General features: G+C 37.1%; 1 protein-coding gene across 1 annotated transcript; it reads right to left on the minus strand.

The window, feature by feature from the left end:
• Positions 1–164: 164 nt before the first annotated feature.
• LOC142530155 (protein DETOXIFICATION 42-like) lies at positions 165–3,688 on the minus strand. Its single transcript, XM_075635949.1, has 14 exons — positions 3,570–3,688; positions 3,365–3,456; positions 2,967–3,088; positions 2,585–2,797; positions 2,320–2,507; positions 2,052–2,187; positions 1,862–1,955; positions 1,662–1,762; positions 1,405–1,568; positions 1,240–1,311; positions 1,061–1,177; positions 888–983; positions 700–821; positions 165–537 (listed from the first exon to the last, which is right to left on the minus strand). The coding sequence occupies exons 2-14, from the start codon at positions 3,418–3,420 to the stop codon at positions 474–476; spliced, it is 1,545 nt and encodes a 514-aa protein (XP_075492064.1). The 5' UTR covers positions 3,421–3,456; positions 3,570–3,688; the 3' UTR covers positions 165–473.
• Between the last annotated feature and the right edge of the window lie 17,279 nt (positions 3,689–20,967).

Below are 20,967 nucleotides of genomic sequence, written 5' to 3' on the forward strand. Positions count from 1 at the left end.
AATAAATTTAAATGATTTAAAATTAAATTATTGAGATATATATATAGACTTGAACAATCATCCTTCTAAAAATATTTTTTGGGTTCCGTTAGTTACAAATCTTAATTTTAAAGACAAAATTAACCGTTATGAATTGAGTTACTCTATGGGTCACCCAATAATATCTTGTAAACGTCATATTTCAATTGTTCATTCATGGACGGGGAAGTCATTGGGAGTTATATGCATGAACTTATACAATGATTTCTCTTGAATTAGGTCTTGAGGTAAGGTATAAGCGTCAATTATTGTAACAAGAGTACCACTTACATGAATTCAAAATTTTCTTAGGTTGGATTGACTCCAGGTATTTCCAATGATATGCTATAAACTGATTGATTTTGGACTGGGGACACCAAATAATAATTCGATGAATATATAGCCATTGCACTAAACATATATGTAGTAACTTGTAATCAACAGTTAATCATCTATCACCCAAAAAAAAAAAAACAATTAATCACCTCCCAAGAAACTTCCAAGGTCCTGTTCCCGTCCCTATTATGCAAACATAACAAAAGAGATGTTACACAAAAATCCATTTATTTGAATCACATACATCAAAAGTTATATATGTTAAATATATAGTTTTAATGGGATCTCAGAAGAACGGTTTTCATGAGTAAAATTCAACATGCTGGTTTTGTGCAAACAGCTCACCTCCAAAATCCAGCAAACGCTCTGAGGCACATATAAATGGTGAGAGCAATCCAAATTCCCACAAATCCATTACTCGATGAAAGAATGAGCAAAAACACAATGCTGAATATTGCTACTGTGACCTGCAGGACAATAGCTTCAATTATAAATTTTTGTTATTTTCCTATTTAAACAACTGGAAAACATACCATTGAGTGTGCAGAATATGCAAAATCAGATGCTCCAAAGTTTACACCATCGAAAACGAATGCTAAGGCGTTGACTGGTTGTGTTGCTGCGACAAACTGTATCGTTTCTCCTCTATTATAATTCTACTGAATGAGTAAAGTTAAATTATCATATAGGGTAGTTGAATATGTACCGGGATTCCAACACTAATAAGATGGATAACATCAACATCATCAGTGAACAATCTTGCTCCGAAATGTAGACCAATTCCAAGAAATGCAGCAAGAAACAATCCTAGAACTAGTCCCAACTGCGACAATATATTTTAGTCATGGCCAAGAATTTAGTTGGTGACGTGGGGTTGATGAGTACCTGCGAGACTCTTGCTACAGTGACAGCTGCACAAGTGTAATCATTTCTTGCAAATGCACTTGCAAGAATTGCCTGAAAGAATCAAGATCACTTCATGCTTACCGTTTCTTATTTACACAAAATGATCTGTAACCGAGCATTTCTAAATGAAAGCTGCAGCATCACCTGTCCAGCAACGGCCAAGCCATCGGCTAGAAGAGACGTGGCTAGCCAGATCTGCAAGCATACTTGAAACGCGGCCATTTGAGTCAATCCCATTCTTGCAGCCATTGATGTAGCGAGAGTTACACAGAATGTAACAGCTATGACCCTTGTAAGTAACAAGAATCCTATGTTGGAAATTTATACAATAATGTTACAATAACATAAAACGTGCCTTAATACCAAGTCTGAAGCAATAAGAGATCACACCCTAGCTTTACCATTTTTGAGAAAACGACAAAATGGAAGGTACTTGAGATTAGATGGAATAAGATCCACTTGTTCTTTCAGTCTCCAGAAGAGTATCAATGAAATTAAATACCTGAAAAAACAGTGACATTGTAAGATTATCATTCAGTTTATAGTACAGCGAGCACCCGAATAACTGTTCTTGAGGTTGGTCTGAAGGGAGAGTACTTACTGAGAGATAACATGTGAAATGGCACCTCTCACGCCCATTTTGAATACAAATATGAATACGGGGTCCAATATTATATTAGTGATATCTCCTGCCACTATGTTGTATCCAAAATTCGAGCATCATTTCAAGATTGATAAAACCAGACTCGGTGATCTTATAAAATGATGTTTTATTCTTATAATACGCTTGCCTGTAGCATAAAGTGGAGTTTTTGTGTCCTTGAATCCCCGAAAAACGCCTTGCATAGCCAAAGATAATAGCACAGCAGGAGAACGTAGTGATCTTAGTTTCAAATACTGTTCGGCTGGGTACAACATTTTTGAGTCCTAAATAAGAAACGTGAATTCTTCAAAAAAAGTTCAAGGGAACGTGAAACGACACAAATCAAATAGATACTATTTAATTGTATACAATTAGTGAAGTAACTTGATAGCAATTTTTTCTTGACTTCTACTTATAGATTTGACTCCCATGAAGCTCAATAAAGGTTTCGCTGCAACAATGAGAAATGCAGCTTGAATGAAACCTAGAACGCCACCAATAATCAATGCTGAAGAATCCGAGGGTATCTGCTTCTTTTGCTGCTTTATTTCCACTGCTTGAAAGTTGTCTTCTTGTTGCATATTGTACAATCTCTCATCCGAATCTAAATGCGGAAACATGCTACAAAATTTTTAGAGAACTTCGGAAAATTGTGTGATTTCTAGTAATCTAGTTTAGTACCTTCGTGTGGTATCAAGATTTTATTTTCACGGTCAATTTTGGACGAACCGTTCTCCAAGATTTCACAATCATGGGTGTCGTGAATGGGTTTTGTTATTGTATCTTCCTCAGCAACAAAAGAGGTTGTTACACCGACAAGAGGGAAAATAGCGATTCTTGATACTTGATTGAATAAAGCAATGGAAACTCCCACAGCAGCAAGTTCAACTGAACCTGTACATTAAGGGGAAAAACTTTTTTAGTTCACTTTTCAAATCAAGCAGAAGAGCCAATAATCATGTTCAAGAAACGGGATTATATATATTCATTCAAGGGACGACTCTTTCCGGACCATTTCTATCTAAAAATATGCAGAAATTAAATTTTATCTTGAAGTTGTTACCTATTTGGCCGATGAATGCTGTATCCATAAGTGATGCAATAGGATCAGCTGTCAAAGCTAGTGCTGCAGGGAGAGCGATTCTTGCTATTTCTGTACCGAGATCATCCAATTTAAACACTGATCTGCTTGAAAACGTACACGAAAAAATCATGTTCTAATCCCACGAGGTAAACGAGAATGAAGAAAAATCCTTCAACTTCTCAGGAGTCCTGAGATTTTCTGATTCCAAGATGCGGAACCATAATTAAAAAAAATACACATGAAACTCATCAGCTCGAATGACCATGTATGCTTGTCTGAACAAAATCTTGACTTTCTAAACGGATTAGAACTCGTCATTTACAAATTCATAGAACTTGAGAGATTTCAGGGTAGATTAAAAAGAAAGGAATTAATACCGCGCGTCCTCGAAGAATATGGAGAGAGGTATTCTCCAATTCTTTTTGTTATCCATTACTGAGCTTGATCGAAGAAATCAATGGCTTAAGTACTGCAGGAAACTTCAAAAGGCTCTAAAAGTTATTCAGACAGCTGAAGTTTCAGACAAGATAGAAATCAAATTAAAGGCTTTCGTGAATCAGTTTCAGACTTTTGAAGTGCTACCATATAGGTTCCAACAATATATTGTTCGTTCTTCTACAATCCCATTTGGAACCTGGTCCAGGATTTTTCATAAGCGAAACAGGGAATTGGGTTCCTTGGGGAATTTTCACCAACTTTGCAGGCGACAATTTTCTTGAATTCTTGAGTGACATGTTGTTTTGGTGTGGAAAGAGGGAAGCGAAATTAAATATTTGATTCTCCACAAAATTAAATGAGCAATTTACATTTTCTAATAATTAAGTTCGTCTTTTCTTGACATATGTTGGCGATATATGTATATTATTTCAATTAGTTGATAACTCTCAATTGATAAATGCTTAACGATATGAGAACCGAACATAAAATTATAATTTTTTCAAAAAATTCTCATTGAAAAAGAGAATACATAATTATCAGTTATGCACTAATTTGTATTTAACTTAATATTACTATTTTGCTTGAAACGGAATGGAATGTGGTTCATGATAATAAAAAGAAATCAACTCCTTTTTCGGTCAAAGTACGTATTATGTCACGTGTCGTGCTTTTCCAACCGCCATTTCTGATAACGGGTAAGTTATCTTTACTTAAGCAAAAGATCTTTTTTTTTGGGCCACTGACCTTTTTAATTATTCGTAAATAATAATATTTTCTACAGTTTTTTGGAAAACTCATTCATTAGCTAGGCTATATTATCTTATTTTCTAAATGGTAATTTTGAGCATGGACTTGTCAATTAAATATTCAAAAAGAGATTATTATTATTTTGGATCACACGAGAATTTAGAACCCCTATTTTAAAAATAGGCTTAAATTATTACCAAATCTTAAAAGGCTTATTTTTGTTGTGAAAAAGTAAAAATTTATGGTAAAAAGTAAAAATCTCAAACTCTCAAAATTGACCAAACTACACACTTTATAAAATTTTTCTCTCTACTCACTTGTAAATTTCTTCACAAATGATGAGGCTATTTATAGAATTTCTTTACAAATAATTCAAAAATAAAATACATCATTACCTACATCATCACACACTAATTTTCAATATTTTCAACATTCAAATATTCAATACACACATTTTAAATATTATTTTCCAACACTCTCCCTTGTGATGATGATCATAATGATTGTATTAATTACGTGTTTTTATATTGCCACGTTTGACTCAAGATGCATTTTTACATCGAAGTCCATGGCATATAATTTTTTCCCGTGATATCAAGAGCAATGAATTCGAGCTTTGCCAAGTTTGACATGGTGGTACTAAAAAAAATTACGATGTATTTTATTAGTTAATGAATATTGCAATACAAAGTAATGGATAAACAACAAGTACAAGCATTTGTAAAAATAAAAAAAACACATGAGGAGGATATTCTCCAATAAATACAAGACTCGTGAGTATGATAACCAAAATAATTAAAAATATCCTTGAGAAAGCCATCTTCTTTTTTCTTCGAAAATTTGAAGAAGAATAATTTTTAGAGAAGAAGTGAAAGTTGAAGTGATTGAATGTGTTTGTGAGATCATATTTATAGGGCAAAAACTAGCCGTTTTGTTACCGTTTATGACCGTTGGTGTACAAGAAATAAATGTATGTATTTGTACAATTTTATGGTAATAATATGATGTATATAATATTAGTCATGTTTAAATAATTATATATATCATATCACATTATTATAATGAGGTGTCATAAGTTATTTTGTTTAAAAACGTTATAGGCTTTTATACTTGTCGTATCCCTTACCGGAAGTGTGAGATGTCGTCTTAACATCCTCCCAGGATTTATAACAAGTTTTTGAAAAAAGTTATTTTTATTATTTCTAATTTTTATTATATAATAACATTATATTATATATACAATAAATAAATAACAGTAAAATAAATATTATTACTTTTGTTACCTTTTTCTTCTGTTTGGAACTTGGAAAAGTATGGAGGACTTTTAGAGCTTCGTGCTGATAACGTGTTGTGAAAAAGTAAAAATTTATGGTAAAAAGTAAAAATCTCAAACTCTCAAAATTTACCAAACTACACACTTTATAAAATTTTTCTCTCTACCCACTTGTAAATTTCTTCACAAATGGTGAGACTATTTATAGAATTTCTTTACAAATAATTCAAAAATAAAATACATCATTACCTACATCATCACACACTAATTTTCAATATTTTCAACATTCAAATATTCAACATTCAAATATTCAATACACACATTTTAAATATTATTTTCCAACAATTTTCTCCTATTTTCTTTATCTCAATGTATTACTATAACTTAGAGTACGTAAATAAATTTATATTATAGGTTTGAAGTGAAAGTTCTTTAACAATCATTAAAAAAAAATGATGCATATCTTTAGTACCGCACTGCTACAAATCGTATCATCATCCACTAAACTTAACTTCACAAGAAGAAATTTTAAAATAATAAGAGAAAAGTGAAAATAATCAAGTACAACAAACAAAATTATAACAATTAATTGGACCCAACAAATTAAACGTAAGATGACAAGAACCAAAATTTTCTGCATACATAAAAATCCACACCTGTACGTTTGATGACATATATATCGATCATAGTGTTTTAATTTAGAGCTTTCTCATTCCAAAATTGATGGGAGAATACACAATTATTAAGATGGAGAAAAAAAGAAAGTTTTAAGGATAGATTTGGAATTTGACATTTATAATTTTAGAAGATTATTATAATAAATATAAAAGATAAATAAATATTATCAAAATAAAATTAGATTGTAGAAAACTTCTCAAAAAATATTTATCAATTTAATTATTATAATAAATTTACCATTTTTTATGATTATTAAAAAAACTTACACGTAGTCAAACCGACGAATGCAAGTGTGTTTCATATGCAGGTTATTTTCCCTCATTTAAATACATATATTCTCATTCTCATTCTCATTTAACTGCTAGAAAATATTTAACTGCTAGAAATTAAGTTGATTGGTTTTTTTAAAATGACTGTGAATTGACAAGTGCTATTATTTGGTGAGTACATAGTAAATTTTGAACTAATACAACAACTTGAAAATTACATTCTTTAAGAAAATCACATCAGACAAATTTTGTGTGACAAATTCGTCTGAAAAAAGTGTTGATATGGAGAATCGAACTCCCGATCATTCATCAAACGTCCTACTCCAGCAACCCAGACATCTCATTGAGGGCAAGTTGACTTCATATATGGTAGAACCAAACAAGAGTACTCGTACCAGATGTTTCATTTCTTCCGTCTTCATTGTGGACATTATGTGAATATCACTGAAGTGACATAAAATAATGACTTAAAAAATAATAAAATTGAATGATATTATATCAAATCATGTTGACAAAATATCTCGTATATGTGTTTATGAGAGTGGCTTTCCAACTCACTGCAGTGTCATTCACTATGAATATATACCCTAACAAGGGCTTACTATTGTCTATGATCCCTGCATAATCAGAGTTCACATAGCCTTTAACCAGATTTCCATTCATTGTGCCGGCTCTGTACATCAGTCCAGAGTTCATTGTGCCTTTTATATTTCTCAGTATCCATTTTAATGCCAGCCAATGTTCTTTTTCAAGATTTGCCATAAATCTTCTTACTACACTGACCGAGTAGGCCAAGTCAGGCCTTGTGCATACCATCAAATGCATTAGGCTCCCAACAGCACTTGCATAGGGAACTCGCTTCATGTATTCTTCCTCGTGATCACTTTTTGGGGATTGGGTTCCAGAAAGTTTGAAATGTTGTGACATAGGTCCTGATACTGATTTTGAACTTTGCATTTCAAACCTTTCCAATATCTTCTGAGACTATTCTTGCTGAGTCAGAAATAGTTCCCTCAACTTTCTGTTTCTCTGGATTTCCATGCCTAAAATCTTTTGGCATGCCTAAGGTATTTCATCTCAAATTCCGCACTAAGTTCAGCTTTCAAGGATTGTATTTCAACTATGTCTCGACTTGCAATTAGCATGTCATTCACATATAATAGTAAATACATGGTCTTTCCAGTGTTGATTTCCTTATGATATACACATAAATCATAATTACTTCTTGTAAACTTGTGTGCTATCATAAAGTCATCGAAATGTTTATAACATTGTCTAGGGGATTGTTTTAAACCATAAAAGGACTTGTTTAGTAGACATACCAAGGGTGGATTTGACTTGTCCTCAAACATCTGGGTTGTTGCATATAAATTCTTTCATCAAGATCTCCATGGAGGAAGGCTGTTTTGACATCAAGTTGCTCAAGTTCCAGGTTTTCTTTTGCAACTACTACTAACATATATCTCATTGATCTGTTTAACAACAGGTGAGAACACATCACGAAAATATGTTCCTTTCACTTGAGAGAACCCCTTTGCCATTACTCTCCATTAGGGTCTTAAATCCAAGTGGAATCGAGGGGATTCTGTTTATTAGGTGACAAACTTTATTGGCATCCTCGGCCCAAAAAGGTTTTGGTACCCCTGAATATGATAAAAGGCATTTAACTCTTTCCAAAATGGTTTTATTCATCCTCTCGGCTAGACAATTTTTTGGAGGAGTATTAGATACTGTAAAATGACTTGATATCCTTTTGTTCTTATAGAATTTATGGAACTCATTTGAGGAGTATTCTAGCCCATTGTATGTCCTCAACTTTCTACCAGTTTGATTTTCTACAAGTGTGAGCCATTACTTGAATTTTTCAAATGCCTCACTCTTATTCTTCAGAGTATGTAAGCATACTCTCTTTTAATGATCATCAATCATTGTCATGAAGTACCTTGCTCCAGCATTCGATGGTATTCTTGACGGACCCAGAGATCTAAATGAACATAATCCATAGGCACAGTAGATGTGTGTTTTCCCATGTTGAACTTAACCCTTGTAGACTTTCCTCTTATGCAATCTTCACAGAATTCCATTTGATTCAGTAGCTTCTCTCCAAGTAAACCTTGTTTATGCAGTTCAAGAAAACCTTTCTCATTTATGTGAGCTAGTCTGGGATGCCATAACCTGTAATTATCTTGTTGTCATTCAACTGCACTTGTTGAGCCTACAATGTGTTCCCTAAGAGAAATATAGTCCATTTGATCTTTGTCCTTTCATCATACTTAGTGCACTTCTGTAGACTGTCAATTTTCCTCTCTCGGCCTTGAAGGTATATCCAGCCTGGTCAAGGCTACGTAAAGAGATTAAGTTTCTTTTCAAATCTAGAACTAATCTTACTTCCTTGATGATGCAATCAAGGTAGGCCAAGCTCCGAGGAAGGCGTGGAAGACGTGGAACCCGTTAGAGTTGCCGGTGGGACGTATCAAGAGGGGACGACTGAAGAGATTTAAGGAATCATTGCATGAAATTATGAGCAATTAATAAGAACTTGCAAGTAAGGAACCGAGTCCCGAGGGGTTCGTGAGTCACGGGAGTAAGTTTGAGATTCCGTGGTTCAAGGGCTAAAGTATGAAGAGAATGACCCCGGACCAGAAGCTCCCACGCTAGGGTGGCCAAACATTTTCATCCCAGCGCGCCATGTACTGCCCCAGACGGTGAATTCCAGAGAGTCTCGCGCTAGGGCGGCCAAACATTCCCACCCAGCGCGCCGTCTGTGAGAAGAATTCATAGTTTCCTAGCTTAGAGTTCAAGTTGTTTAGGTAACTAGATTTCAAACCTTTTCTTATTTATTAAAATATATGGACGAAATTTTGAACATATTTTACATTATTGATTGAATTAATCTTGTTCTTGAGTTTTCTCTCAAACTTCTTGCTTTGTATCAAAAATCAAACTTATCAAATTTTATGCTTTATGACGTTTTTCAATCGTTCTTACGCAGATTGTCAAAGCCGAGTTCTTTGAAGGTTCGTTCGAGTTTTGATTGTTTACTTGTGATTATTTGTTGCTAAGATTTTCATAGTTTTGAGGTGAAAATCACGCACACACTTGATTCAAAAGATCGGGTGAAACGTCTGCTATTCGTTTTGATTAAAAAGTACTAGAAATTTTTCCCCCCTTGATAATTCAAAAATACACATATATGTGCTTTAAAATACCTTGACACCATTTTAAAATAAAACAACCAACTAGTATTTGAAAAGTCAAAGGAAATCGTCAAAACATGAAATCGTCCAACGTTTTACCAAACCTAAAAAGCAATAAATTTGAAAAGTATAGCCCACACTAAATCTCTTAAAGAGCATAAATAAATAGTCTTAAAAATATTCAACGTAAATCATAAACCTAAAATCATAATTGCGGAAAAGTAGAAGCACTGGTCCTCGGGTCATGTGCACCTCCAGTCCAGTCAAATCAGGCATCCAAGCCTCCCTCAACATTATTATCATACTCACATGCATCAATCACACCTAGTGAGTCTAAAGACTCAACACATCATATTCTTGATACCAAATAATACGTATAAAACTACAAGCAACAGTGAAAAATACTTTTACATAAAAATAACATTTTCATGACATGCATAAACTTCAAAACAAGAACATTTTCATAAACATTTTCATATCATCCTCAACATATTCATATACATATTATCATCAACATATACGTATTCCTTTTTTCCTTTTTGTTGAATTCAGATCGTTAATTGTGACTTTCGTGTTCATCTACGTCAACGTGTTGGGCGATGGATCCATCTACATGTAGCCACAGCACTAGGCGGCATGGATATCAGCAACACTCTCACCGGCCAACTGAGCCCTTGTAAGGACCGTGTATCGTATTATCGTAAATCTTATGTGATTATCGATAATTCATGAATTTGATATGTGATTATGCATTTGATGTATATTATGACAATGAAATTGAGAAAATGAATAATGAATATGAATTGACGTTGTAAGAGCTCGACTGGAGAAGCCGGACGCCAACATAATACCAAAACCAACATTTGGTACAGAACGTGTGGCGCTCGGGCGGTAGAAAATGACCGCCCGAGCGCCAGTGTGGAATAAGGTATGTTCTCGGACAGAACATGCCGCGCCCGAGCGGTAATTTGTTACCGTCCGAGCGCGGTACATTTGAAACTCGGGGACAGAATGTCTCGCGCTCGGGCGCGAGAATTCTACCGCCCGAGCGCGAGAACGGAGGTGATAAGAACGAGACTTCTGTTTTATTCTTTCTTCATTTCTTCACCGTAGTTTCGAGAGGAAAGTTCGAGATTTCGATTTTCTTTCGTCCAAATCGACTTCGAAACGCTGTCTAAACGCGAAACAAATTATATATTTGTGATCTTCGCGTCGAGGGCTTCTGACTGATGTAATTTTCTTCTGGTTCCAGCAGCTCTAAATATCAAAGTGCTGGAATAGCATGTATTTGAAGTTGAAATTCCTATATGTGGTACAATAACCGACAATAAACTCATATTCGAAGTCGGAATTGAATTATGATATGATTATGATTTGATATGAATTTTTGAAGTTAAAAAAGATATTTGAAACTCATATTATTGATTTTGGATCATGTTATTGATTGGAATGAGTATGTTATTGATGTAGATAAAGTATTATACCGATATCTTCAGGCTACATCAACTGAAAACGAAGAATCGAGGTATGTTGCGACCGGGTAACATACGACAGGTATCTGTATTATATGATATATGTTGGATTGATTTTGACTGATTGGATTGAGAATGTGTCTATATGCCTTATTTGTTGAGTTTATGTCGCATACATGATATTGAGATTTGGATATCGATGTATAAAATAAATGTTTTGTTAACACACATCGGTTGATGCATACATCGATACATGACATGCACGTTGAGCTATGATCCTTGGATACCCTGATATGATTTGATTGGATTCTGGGGTTTGTGAACATAATGCTATGTTTGGTATTACATGACCCTTAAAGCATATACATTTGTGGCCCCGACGATTGATATGAGATTTGGGATTTGATGGCGCTTCGTCGACGCTATCATACGAGTATCCCTTATTGAGGTCGGTGTGCCAGCTCGAGCATTGATTTGATAGAGATTCGTTTGATTCTGACATGTGCTCAGTGGATGGGCATTTGACCTGATACCTCCACGACATACATGCATTACATACCATATATAATTGTTTAGATACTTGTGGTATATATGATGGTTGTTCCATACGGAGCTTTGCTCACCCCCAAGGGGGGGCTGTTGTTGTCTTTGTGTGTGGACAATGACAGGTACTCCAGGATATCAGGAGACCAGAGAGGGTACTTCTGGAGGGAGTCACAGTTTGAGTTGAGGTTTATAATTTGTTCCCAGTATATATGTATACGTATTTATATACCGGGGCATGTCCCGAGGATATGAGTTGTTTGTATATGATTGATTTTGATTACGTGTGGGCATGTTTATGATGTGAGACTAAATACTATTTTTAGTATTTAAATTATAGAAGAAATATTTTGGACTCATTGTAAAGAAATTTTAAACTCGTTTTCCGCTGTAATTAGTTAACCCTAATCAAAGTGCATTGTAATAACGATTAGGAGCTAAGGGCCCCACACATAGTGGTATCAGAGCATAGTTTGGAATGCTCGATTGAGTTTTGTGTACACGTGAATAGGCACAAATGAATTGTGCGCTTGTGTTTGATCTATTTGTATTACTTGCTCCTACTTGATTTAGTTTGAGTAAGTTATTGATGAGATTGATGATATGAGATGATGATGATGTCAAATTGATATTGATTTGTGATATTCATCCTTTGATTTGTAGATGGATCACACAAATGAAACTGCGAGTAGCAGTACTGAAAGGAAAGTTGGGCAATTTGAAGGATTGTCCATGGATGTAGTGATGGCTCGATTCCAGGATTTGAAACCACCGAGGTTCTTTGGCACTGAGAGTGCTGAAAGAGCAGATGCATGGTTGAAGGATATTGAGCATTTGTTTAATATTGTTGAATATTCCAAGGCTCGGAGACTGAAACTTGCTCTCTATCAGTTGAAAGACCGAGCAAAATCTTGGTGGGAAGCCGCTGAGATTGGATTGAAAGAGGCCGTGATTGAAGTCACATGGGATGTCTTCAAGGCCCAGTTTTTGGAGCAGTATTCCCCTCCATCCTATTATACTGCTCATGAGAATGAATTTAATAATCTGCAGCAGGTAACGATGACTGTTGCAGAATATGCTTCGAAATTTTCTACTATGTTGAAGTATGCACCTCACGTAGCTGGGAATGCGAAGGCAAAATATAACAGGTTTGTGAATGGATTGCATCCTGCTATATATACTTATGCTGTTTTTGGATTGCCTACCAGCTACGCGGAGGCAGTTGAACGAGCCAAGGCAGCCGAGGCTGGACTTAGGCGAGGTCCACAGTATACTCCTCTACCTCCAGTGTCAGCTCAGCAGCCTACTTTGCGGCCGAGAGGTAAGAAGTTCAAGAAGACTGGTTCTGCTTCTTCGTTTTCTTCGAGTTCTAGTGGATCCCAGAGAGGGAGTCCTGTGATTGCTCCTTACTGTAGCCATTGTGGGGGTAAACATACTATCGAGCAGTGTCGCGGTATATTTGTTACTTGTTACCAGTGTGGGCAGGAAGGCCATTTCTCTAGAGTATGTCCGAACCGGGGTACGACCTCTTCCCAACCCCAGCCAGGATTTAGAGGTGGCCCTAGTATGATGAGACCTGCTGTTCCTGCTCCATCTTTTCAGCAGTCGAGTGTCCCACGATATCGAGAACCGGGTGGTCAGAGTGCCCAAGTTCCTCCTCAAGTGAGAGTGTACGCCATGACCGAGGATCAGGCGAGAGAAGCTCCTGGTGGCGTGATTGCAGATATTTGCACGCTTTGCGATTATCCTGCACGTGTTTTATTTGATACAGGAGCATCTCATTCATTCATATCTCATGCATTTGTTGCATCTCACGATATTGAGTGTACCCCGTTGTATGATACTTCGTCGATAGCCACGCCAGCAGGGAATATTATTTTGTCTGAGAAAGTTGTGCATAATTGTGTATTGATATATGAGGATAATATGGTATTTTTGAATTTGATTGTCCTCCCGATGCACGACTTTGATTGTATTGTTGGCATGGATATCTTGATGACGAATCGAGCTACTGTTGATTGTTGTCATGGAGTGGTTCGATTTCGACCGATTGATGGACCCAAGAGGAATTTTTATGGCAAGGGTTCCCAAGCCAAAATTCCATTGGTATCTTCCTTGAAAATGTCTCGAATTTTGACTAGCCGAGATGAGGGTTATCTTATCTACACTATTGATATCTCTAAGAAGGAGCCTTCTCTATCTGAGATTCCTGTTGCGAAAGAATTCCCGGATGTATTTCCCGATGAGATTCCTGAGTTTCCTCCTCATCGAGAAGTTGAGTTTAGTATTGATCTTGTCCCGGGAACTGCGCCTATTTCTAAAGCTCCTTATCGCATGGCACCTCTGGAATTGAAAGAATTGAAAGAACAATTACATGATCTTCTCGATAAGGGATATATTCGACTGAGTGTATCACCTTGGGGAGCTCCGATCTTATTTATTCGGAAGAAAGATGGTACTATGCGAATGTGTATCGATTATAGGCAACTGAATCGGGCTACTGTGAAAAACAAGTACCCACTTCCTCGTATTGATGACTTATTTGATCAGCTTCAGGGTAGTTCTGTATACTCGAAGATTGATCTTCGTTCTGGGTATCATCAAGTACGAGTTCGAGACGAAGATGTGCCCAAAACTACTTTTTGTACCAGGTATGACCACTATGAGTTCTTGGTTATGCCTTTTGGTCTCACGAATGCTCCTACTATCTTTATGGACTTAATGAATCGTGTCTTCCGAGATTATCTAGACCGATTCATTATTGTGTTTATTGATGATATTCTTGTTTATTCGAAATCGAAAAAGGAGCATGCTGAACATCTGAGACTGAAATTCTTCGTAATGGACATTTATATGCTAAATTGTCCAAATGTGAATTCTGGATGGACAAAGTGATATTTTTGGGCCACGTCATTTCGAGACATGGCATATCTGTTGATCCTGCGAAGGTCGAAGCTGTATTGAATTGGCCGAGACCTACGAATGTTCCTGAGATCCGTAGCTTCATGGGTTTAGCTGGATATTATCGTTGCTTTATTGAAGGATTTTCGAAAATAGCTAAACCTATTATTCAACTGACACAGAAGAATCAGCGATTCATTTGGTAAGATGAATGTGAAGCTAGTTTTCTTGAATTGAAGACGAGATTGACCACAGCACCTGTGCTTACTATTCCCTCAGGTACCAGAGGATTTGTAGTGTGTACAGATGCGTCTGGTAAAGGTTTGGGCTGTGTTCTGATGCAACATGGCAAAGTGGTTGCTTATGCATCTCGTCAATTGAAATCTCATGAAACACGTTATCATGTTCATGATCTTGAATTGGCCGCCATTGTGTTTGCTTTGAAGATTTGGCGCCATTACTTGTATGGAGAAAAGTTTGTTATATATTCGGACCATAAAAGTCTGAAATATCTCTTTTCTCAATCTGATTTGAATATGAGGCAACGCAGGTGGATGGATCTCCTGATGGATTTTGATTGTGAGATTCAATATCACCCTAGATCGGTGAATGTCACTGCGGATGCCCTCAGTCGGAAAGTTCACGATTCTGTTCTTTCTTCTCTTTGTGTCGCCAAAGTACACGAGGATATATGTACTTCTGGTTGGAGTTTTCACTCGAATTGGAATTCTGTCAATGTCTCAGCATTGCAAATTGAGCCGAACTTGATATCGAAAATACGAAAGGCCCAACGAAGCGATGCTCAGATCCAAAAGTCGAAAGAACTTGTATCTGCTGGACATCAATCTGCATTTCAAATTTCTTCTGATGGTTCTTTACGACTTAATGGTCGGCTGGTAGTTCCTGATGATTCTGATTTGAAATATGCCCTTCTTCGAGAAGCACATTGTAGCAAATACAGTATTCACCATGGAGGTCGAAAGATGTATTTGACATTGAGACCTCAATTCTGGTGGAAACGTATGAAGAAGGACATTGCCGAGTTTATTTCTAAATGTCTTGTCTGCCAGCAAGTGAAAGCAGAGAGAATGAAACCTGGAGGATTACTCCATAGTCTTGAAATCCCGAAATGGAATTGGGAACATATTGCTATGGATTTTGTGACTCATTTATCTCGTTCGCCCAAGGGCTGTGATGCTATTTGGGTCATTATTGATCGGCTTTCAAAATCTTCACATTTTATTCCGTATGAACGGACTTATCCTTATAAGAAAATGGCCCGTTTATAAATTGAGAATGTTGTGAGACTGCATGATGTGCCAGTCTCAATTGTATCTGACCGTGATCCCAGGTTTGCTTCTAAATTCAGGGGTAGTTACCAAGAAGCGATGGGTACGCGTTTGGCTATGAGTACTGCCTATCATCCTCAAACTGATGGCCAGACCGAGCGTACGATTCAAACGTTGGAAGATATGTTACGTGCGATAGTGATGGATTTCGGAATGGGATGGCAAGATGCCTTACCATTAGTTGAATTTTCTTATAATAATAGCTTTCAGACGAGTATCAGTATGGCACCGTTTGAAGCTCTATATGGGAGACGATGTAGATCACCGTTATTCTGGGATGAAATTGGTGAGAGACAATTGACTGGACCGGAAATGATGCAGGAAATGAACGATAAGGTTCAGTTGATTCGGCAGCGGATGAGCGCTGCTCAGGATCGTCAAACGAGTTATGCGAACAAACGAAGACGACCCTTGGAATTCCAGAAAGATGACAGAGTGTTTTTGAAAATATCTCCCTTTAGAGGCACTGTTCGATTTGGCATGCGAGGGAAATTATCTCCTCGATATGTTGGTCCATACAAGATTCTTGATCGAGTTGGTGATCTTGCGTATCGATTGGCATTGCCACCAGCTCTATTTGCTATTCACGATGCGTTTCATGTTTCTATGTTGAGGAAATATGAACCAGATCCATCGCATGTGCTTGCACCTGATGAGGTTGAACTGGATCATTCTCTTTCCTATGTTGAACAACTTGTTCGTATTATGGATCGAAAGGAGAGGATATTGCGAAATAAATCGATTCCGTTGGTTCGAGTACAATGGACACGACATGGTGTGGAAGAGTCGACGTGGGAATTGGAGAGCAAGATGCGAGATTCATATCCGCATTTGTTTGATTCTATGTCATATGTTCCATTGTATTCAATATATACTGATCCGTTTACTGATTTTAGTTTTGATATGTACTATAACTGATGACATATATATGTTTGTCAATGTTATGTATATAGAGACGTTTGAGATTTCGAGGACGAATCTTTTAAGAGGGGGAGAAATGTAAGGACCATGTATCGTATTATCGTAAATCTTATGTGATTATCGATAATTCATGAATTTGATATGTGATTATGCATTTGATGTATATTATGACAATGAAATTGAGAAAATGAATAATGAATATAATTGACGTTGTAAGAGCTCGACTGGAGAAGCCGGACGCCAACATAATACCAAAACCAACATTTGGTATAGAACGTGTGGCGCCCGGGCGGTAGAAAATGACCGCCCGAGCGCCAGTGTGGAATAAGGTATGTTCTCGGACAGAACATGCCGCGCCCGAGCGGTAATTTGTGACCGCCCGAGCGCGGTGCATTTGAAACTCGGGGACAGAATGTCTCGCGCTCGGGCGCGAGAATTCTACCGCCCGAGCGCGAGAACGGTGGTGATAAGAACGAGACTTCTGTTTTATTCTTTCTTCATTTCTTCACCGTATTTTCGAGAGGAAAGTTCGAGATTTCGATTTTCTTTCGTCCAAATCGACTTCGAAACGCTGTCTAAACGCGAAACAAATTATATATTTGTGATCTTCGCGTCGAGGGCTTCTGACTGATGTAATTTTCTTCTGGTTCCAGCAGCTCTAAATATCAAAGTGTTGGAATAGCATGTATTTGAAGTTGAAATTCCTATATGTGGTACAATAACCGACAATAAACTCATATTCGAAGTCGGAATTGAATTATGATATGATTATGATTTGATATGAATTTTTGAAGTTTAAAAAGATATTTGAAACTCATATTATTGATTTTGGATCATGTTATTGATTGGAATGAGTATGTTATTGATGTAGATAAAGTATTATACCGATATCTTCAGGCTACATCAACTGGAAACGAAGAATTGAGGTATGTTGCGACCGGGTAACATACGACAGGTATCTGTATTATATGATATATGTTGGATTGATTTTGACTGATTGGATTGAGAATGTGTCTATATGCCTTATTTGTTGAGTTTATGTGGCATACATGACATTGAGATTTGGATATCGATGTATAAAATAAATGTTTTGTTAACACACATCGGTTGATGCATACATCGATACATGACATGCACGTTGAGCTATGATCCTTGGATACCCTGATATGATTTGATTGGATTCTGGGGTTTGTGAACATAATGCTATGTTTGGTATTACATGACCCTTAAAGCATATACATTTGTGGCCCCGACGATTGATATGAGATTTGGGACTTGATGGCGCTTCGTCGACGCTATCATACGAGTATCCCTTATTGAGGCCGGTGTGCCAGCTCGAGCATTGATTTGATAGCGATTCGTTTGATTCTGACATGTGCTCAGTGGATGGGCATTTGACCTGATACCTCCACGACATACATGCATTACATACCATATATAATTGTTTAGATACTTGTGGTATATATGATGGTTGTTCCATACGGAGCTTTGCTCACCCCCAAGGGGGGGCTGTTGTTGTCTTTGTGTGTGGTCAATGACAGGTACTCCAGGATATCAGGAGACCAGAGAGGGTACTTCTGGAGGGAGTCACAGTTTGAGTTGAGGTTTATAATTTGTTCCCAGTATATATGTATATGTATTTATATACCGGGGCATGTCCCGAGGATATGAGTTGTTTGTATATGATTGATTTTGATTACGTGTGGGCATGTTTATGATGTGAGACTAAATACTATTTTTAGTATTTAAATTATAGAAGAAATATTTTGGGCTCATTGTAAAGAAATTTTAAACCCGTTTTCCGCTGTAATTAGTTAACCCTAATGAAAGTGCATTGTAATAACGATTAGGAGCTAAGGGCCCCACAACCCTGACCTTACGTATTAACATATCATCGTCTACATATTCGTATCCACGGAGATACGATCGTCGGGCTCCCACTGGGACCGTCACCCTCATGATATCTCCAATATATCCTCGTATTAGTCACAATTACTTCACTTCCTTCAACGTTTCATATTCTCATCACTTTATAAAATTTAAACATGCATGCATATAACGTTTTTCTTTTAAACAATGCATGCAACATGTCTTTTAATGTTCACATTAAATCATGAAATCAATAAACAATTTAACATATACAATCCATGAACATTTAAATAATCAAATTAACATATAAAACAGCAATAAAGCAGCTGCCACGACGTTTACTAATTTTCGGGTATAAAATTATCGTTTCACCCCTGGACGTAAAATTTCACGTTTTTTAATTTTTCTTAATTTCATTGACTCTAACGTGTCCCCAATAATTATCTAAGCCTAAATTAAAATTCTCATAATTTTATTTAGCTTAAATACTAGGCTTTTTAATTAATTCGAAATTAGTCGTTTTGAAGACATTTTAATCCCGAAAAATTTCAAAATTTAATATAAAATTTCTAAATTCAAAACTTAGACTTTTTATATTATTTTAGCCCTTGTGAACCACGACTCGACCCCCCGTGAGCCGTGTTTCGAATTATTTAACTACTAGAACACCCTAGTCGAGCCACACTTGGAACCCACGAGCCATCTTTAATTTTTTCTCGAGCCCAGCTCGAACCACCATGAGCCAAACTCGAGCCAGCCTCCCCCTGACCCATACTGGACCCTAAGCACCCAAGGAAACTGACCCTAGCCCCAAAACCAAACCACACCAGCTGATGCATGCAGTGGCCGAGACACCTCCTAGCTTAGGACTCTTCGAACTCGCCCCTAGGACCTAGCCACTGGACCAGCCCCTGAACCAAACCCGTGTGCACTCTACTAGGACTCTAGTGACTTGACCTAACCCAGCCCAAAATCCCCCAGGTCGAGCCCCTCCCCTGCGTGCTGCTGCGCACTCGCGCACAAAGGCGCTGTCCTCTCGGGTTGGCTAGGACTCCTTCCCAACCCTGGTGTCCGAGTCCTAGAGTGGCTAGGACTCCACCCCTGACTCATACACACCCCTAGCCAAGCCCTGGTCCAATCAAACCCAAGCCCAGCCGCTAACTCCCTTAAACCGAGCCCTACAAAACCCCTTGACAGAAAGTTGGTTCTTACTTGCGTGTTTCGTGTTTGTGCAATGATTTGGTGGTGTTCTAGGACCCTATACCCATGTAAAACAATGCTTGATTGTGTCCTAATCATGGCAGCCCTCTACATGAATGTAAACAACAAATTTTTTGATCAAACTCATGTTTGAAATTCCATGTGATATACAAAACGAAAATACACAAAAATCTCACTTGTTTTTCCCTACAATTCATACATAAAAACTTATTATGGTGTGATGAAAAAGGTGAATGAAATATTGAAGTTATCTCAAGAAGAGTACGTGAAAAAGGTCGTTAGAAGATTTAACATGGATGAAGCTAAACATGTGAGTACTTCTTTGGCTAGTCATTTTAAACTAACCAAAGCACAATCGCCATCGATAGAGCAGGAGCAAGCTTATATGAACAAAGTCCCTTATGCTTCTGCTGTCAGAAGCCTCGTGTATGCAATGGTGTGCACTAGACTAGATATAGCACATGCAGTGGGAGTTGTGAGCAGATTTATGAGCAATCTAGGAAAACAGCACAGAGAAGTAGTTAAATCGAATCTGGGGTACTTGAAAGGTACTACTATTTTATCTTTATGCTTCAAAAGGTCAAATTTGGGCTTATAAGGTTTTGTCCATCCCGACATGGGTGGTGACTGGAAGGTAGGAAAAGTACCACTGGGTATGTGTTCATATTAGGTGGTACGACAATAATCTGGGTATCTAAGTTGCAAAGATAGTTACGCTTTCGACTACTGAAGCTGAGTATGTTGCAGTTACAGAAGCTAGCAAGAAGATGATATGGTTGAAATCCTTTCTAGAGAAATTGGTAAGAAGCTTGAGAGGAACACATTTTATCGTGATAATAAGATCATTTTAAAAAAATCATGTTTATCATGCTAGAACAAAACATATACAGATTTGATACCATTTCATCAGATCAGTTTTGGAAGATAGAATCTTAATGCTTGAGAAGATTCTTGGAAGTAAAATCTCGCTGATATGCTCACGAAGTGAGTAACAATTAACAAAATGAAGTTGTGTTCAACTTCAGCCGGACTGCAAGTATAAGAGAAGAGATTCGAGTTGCTGCATTGATGTTGTGAAGACATTATTGAAATCAAGTCTTCA

This window comes from Primulina tabacum, chromosome 16 (assembly GCF_025594145.1).
Source record: "Primulina tabacum isolate GXHZ01 chromosome 16, ASM2559414v2, whole genome shotgun sequence".
Lineage (NCBI taxonomy): Eukaryota > Viridiplantae > Streptophyta > Magnoliopsida > Lamiales > Gesneriaceae > Primulina > Primulina tabacum.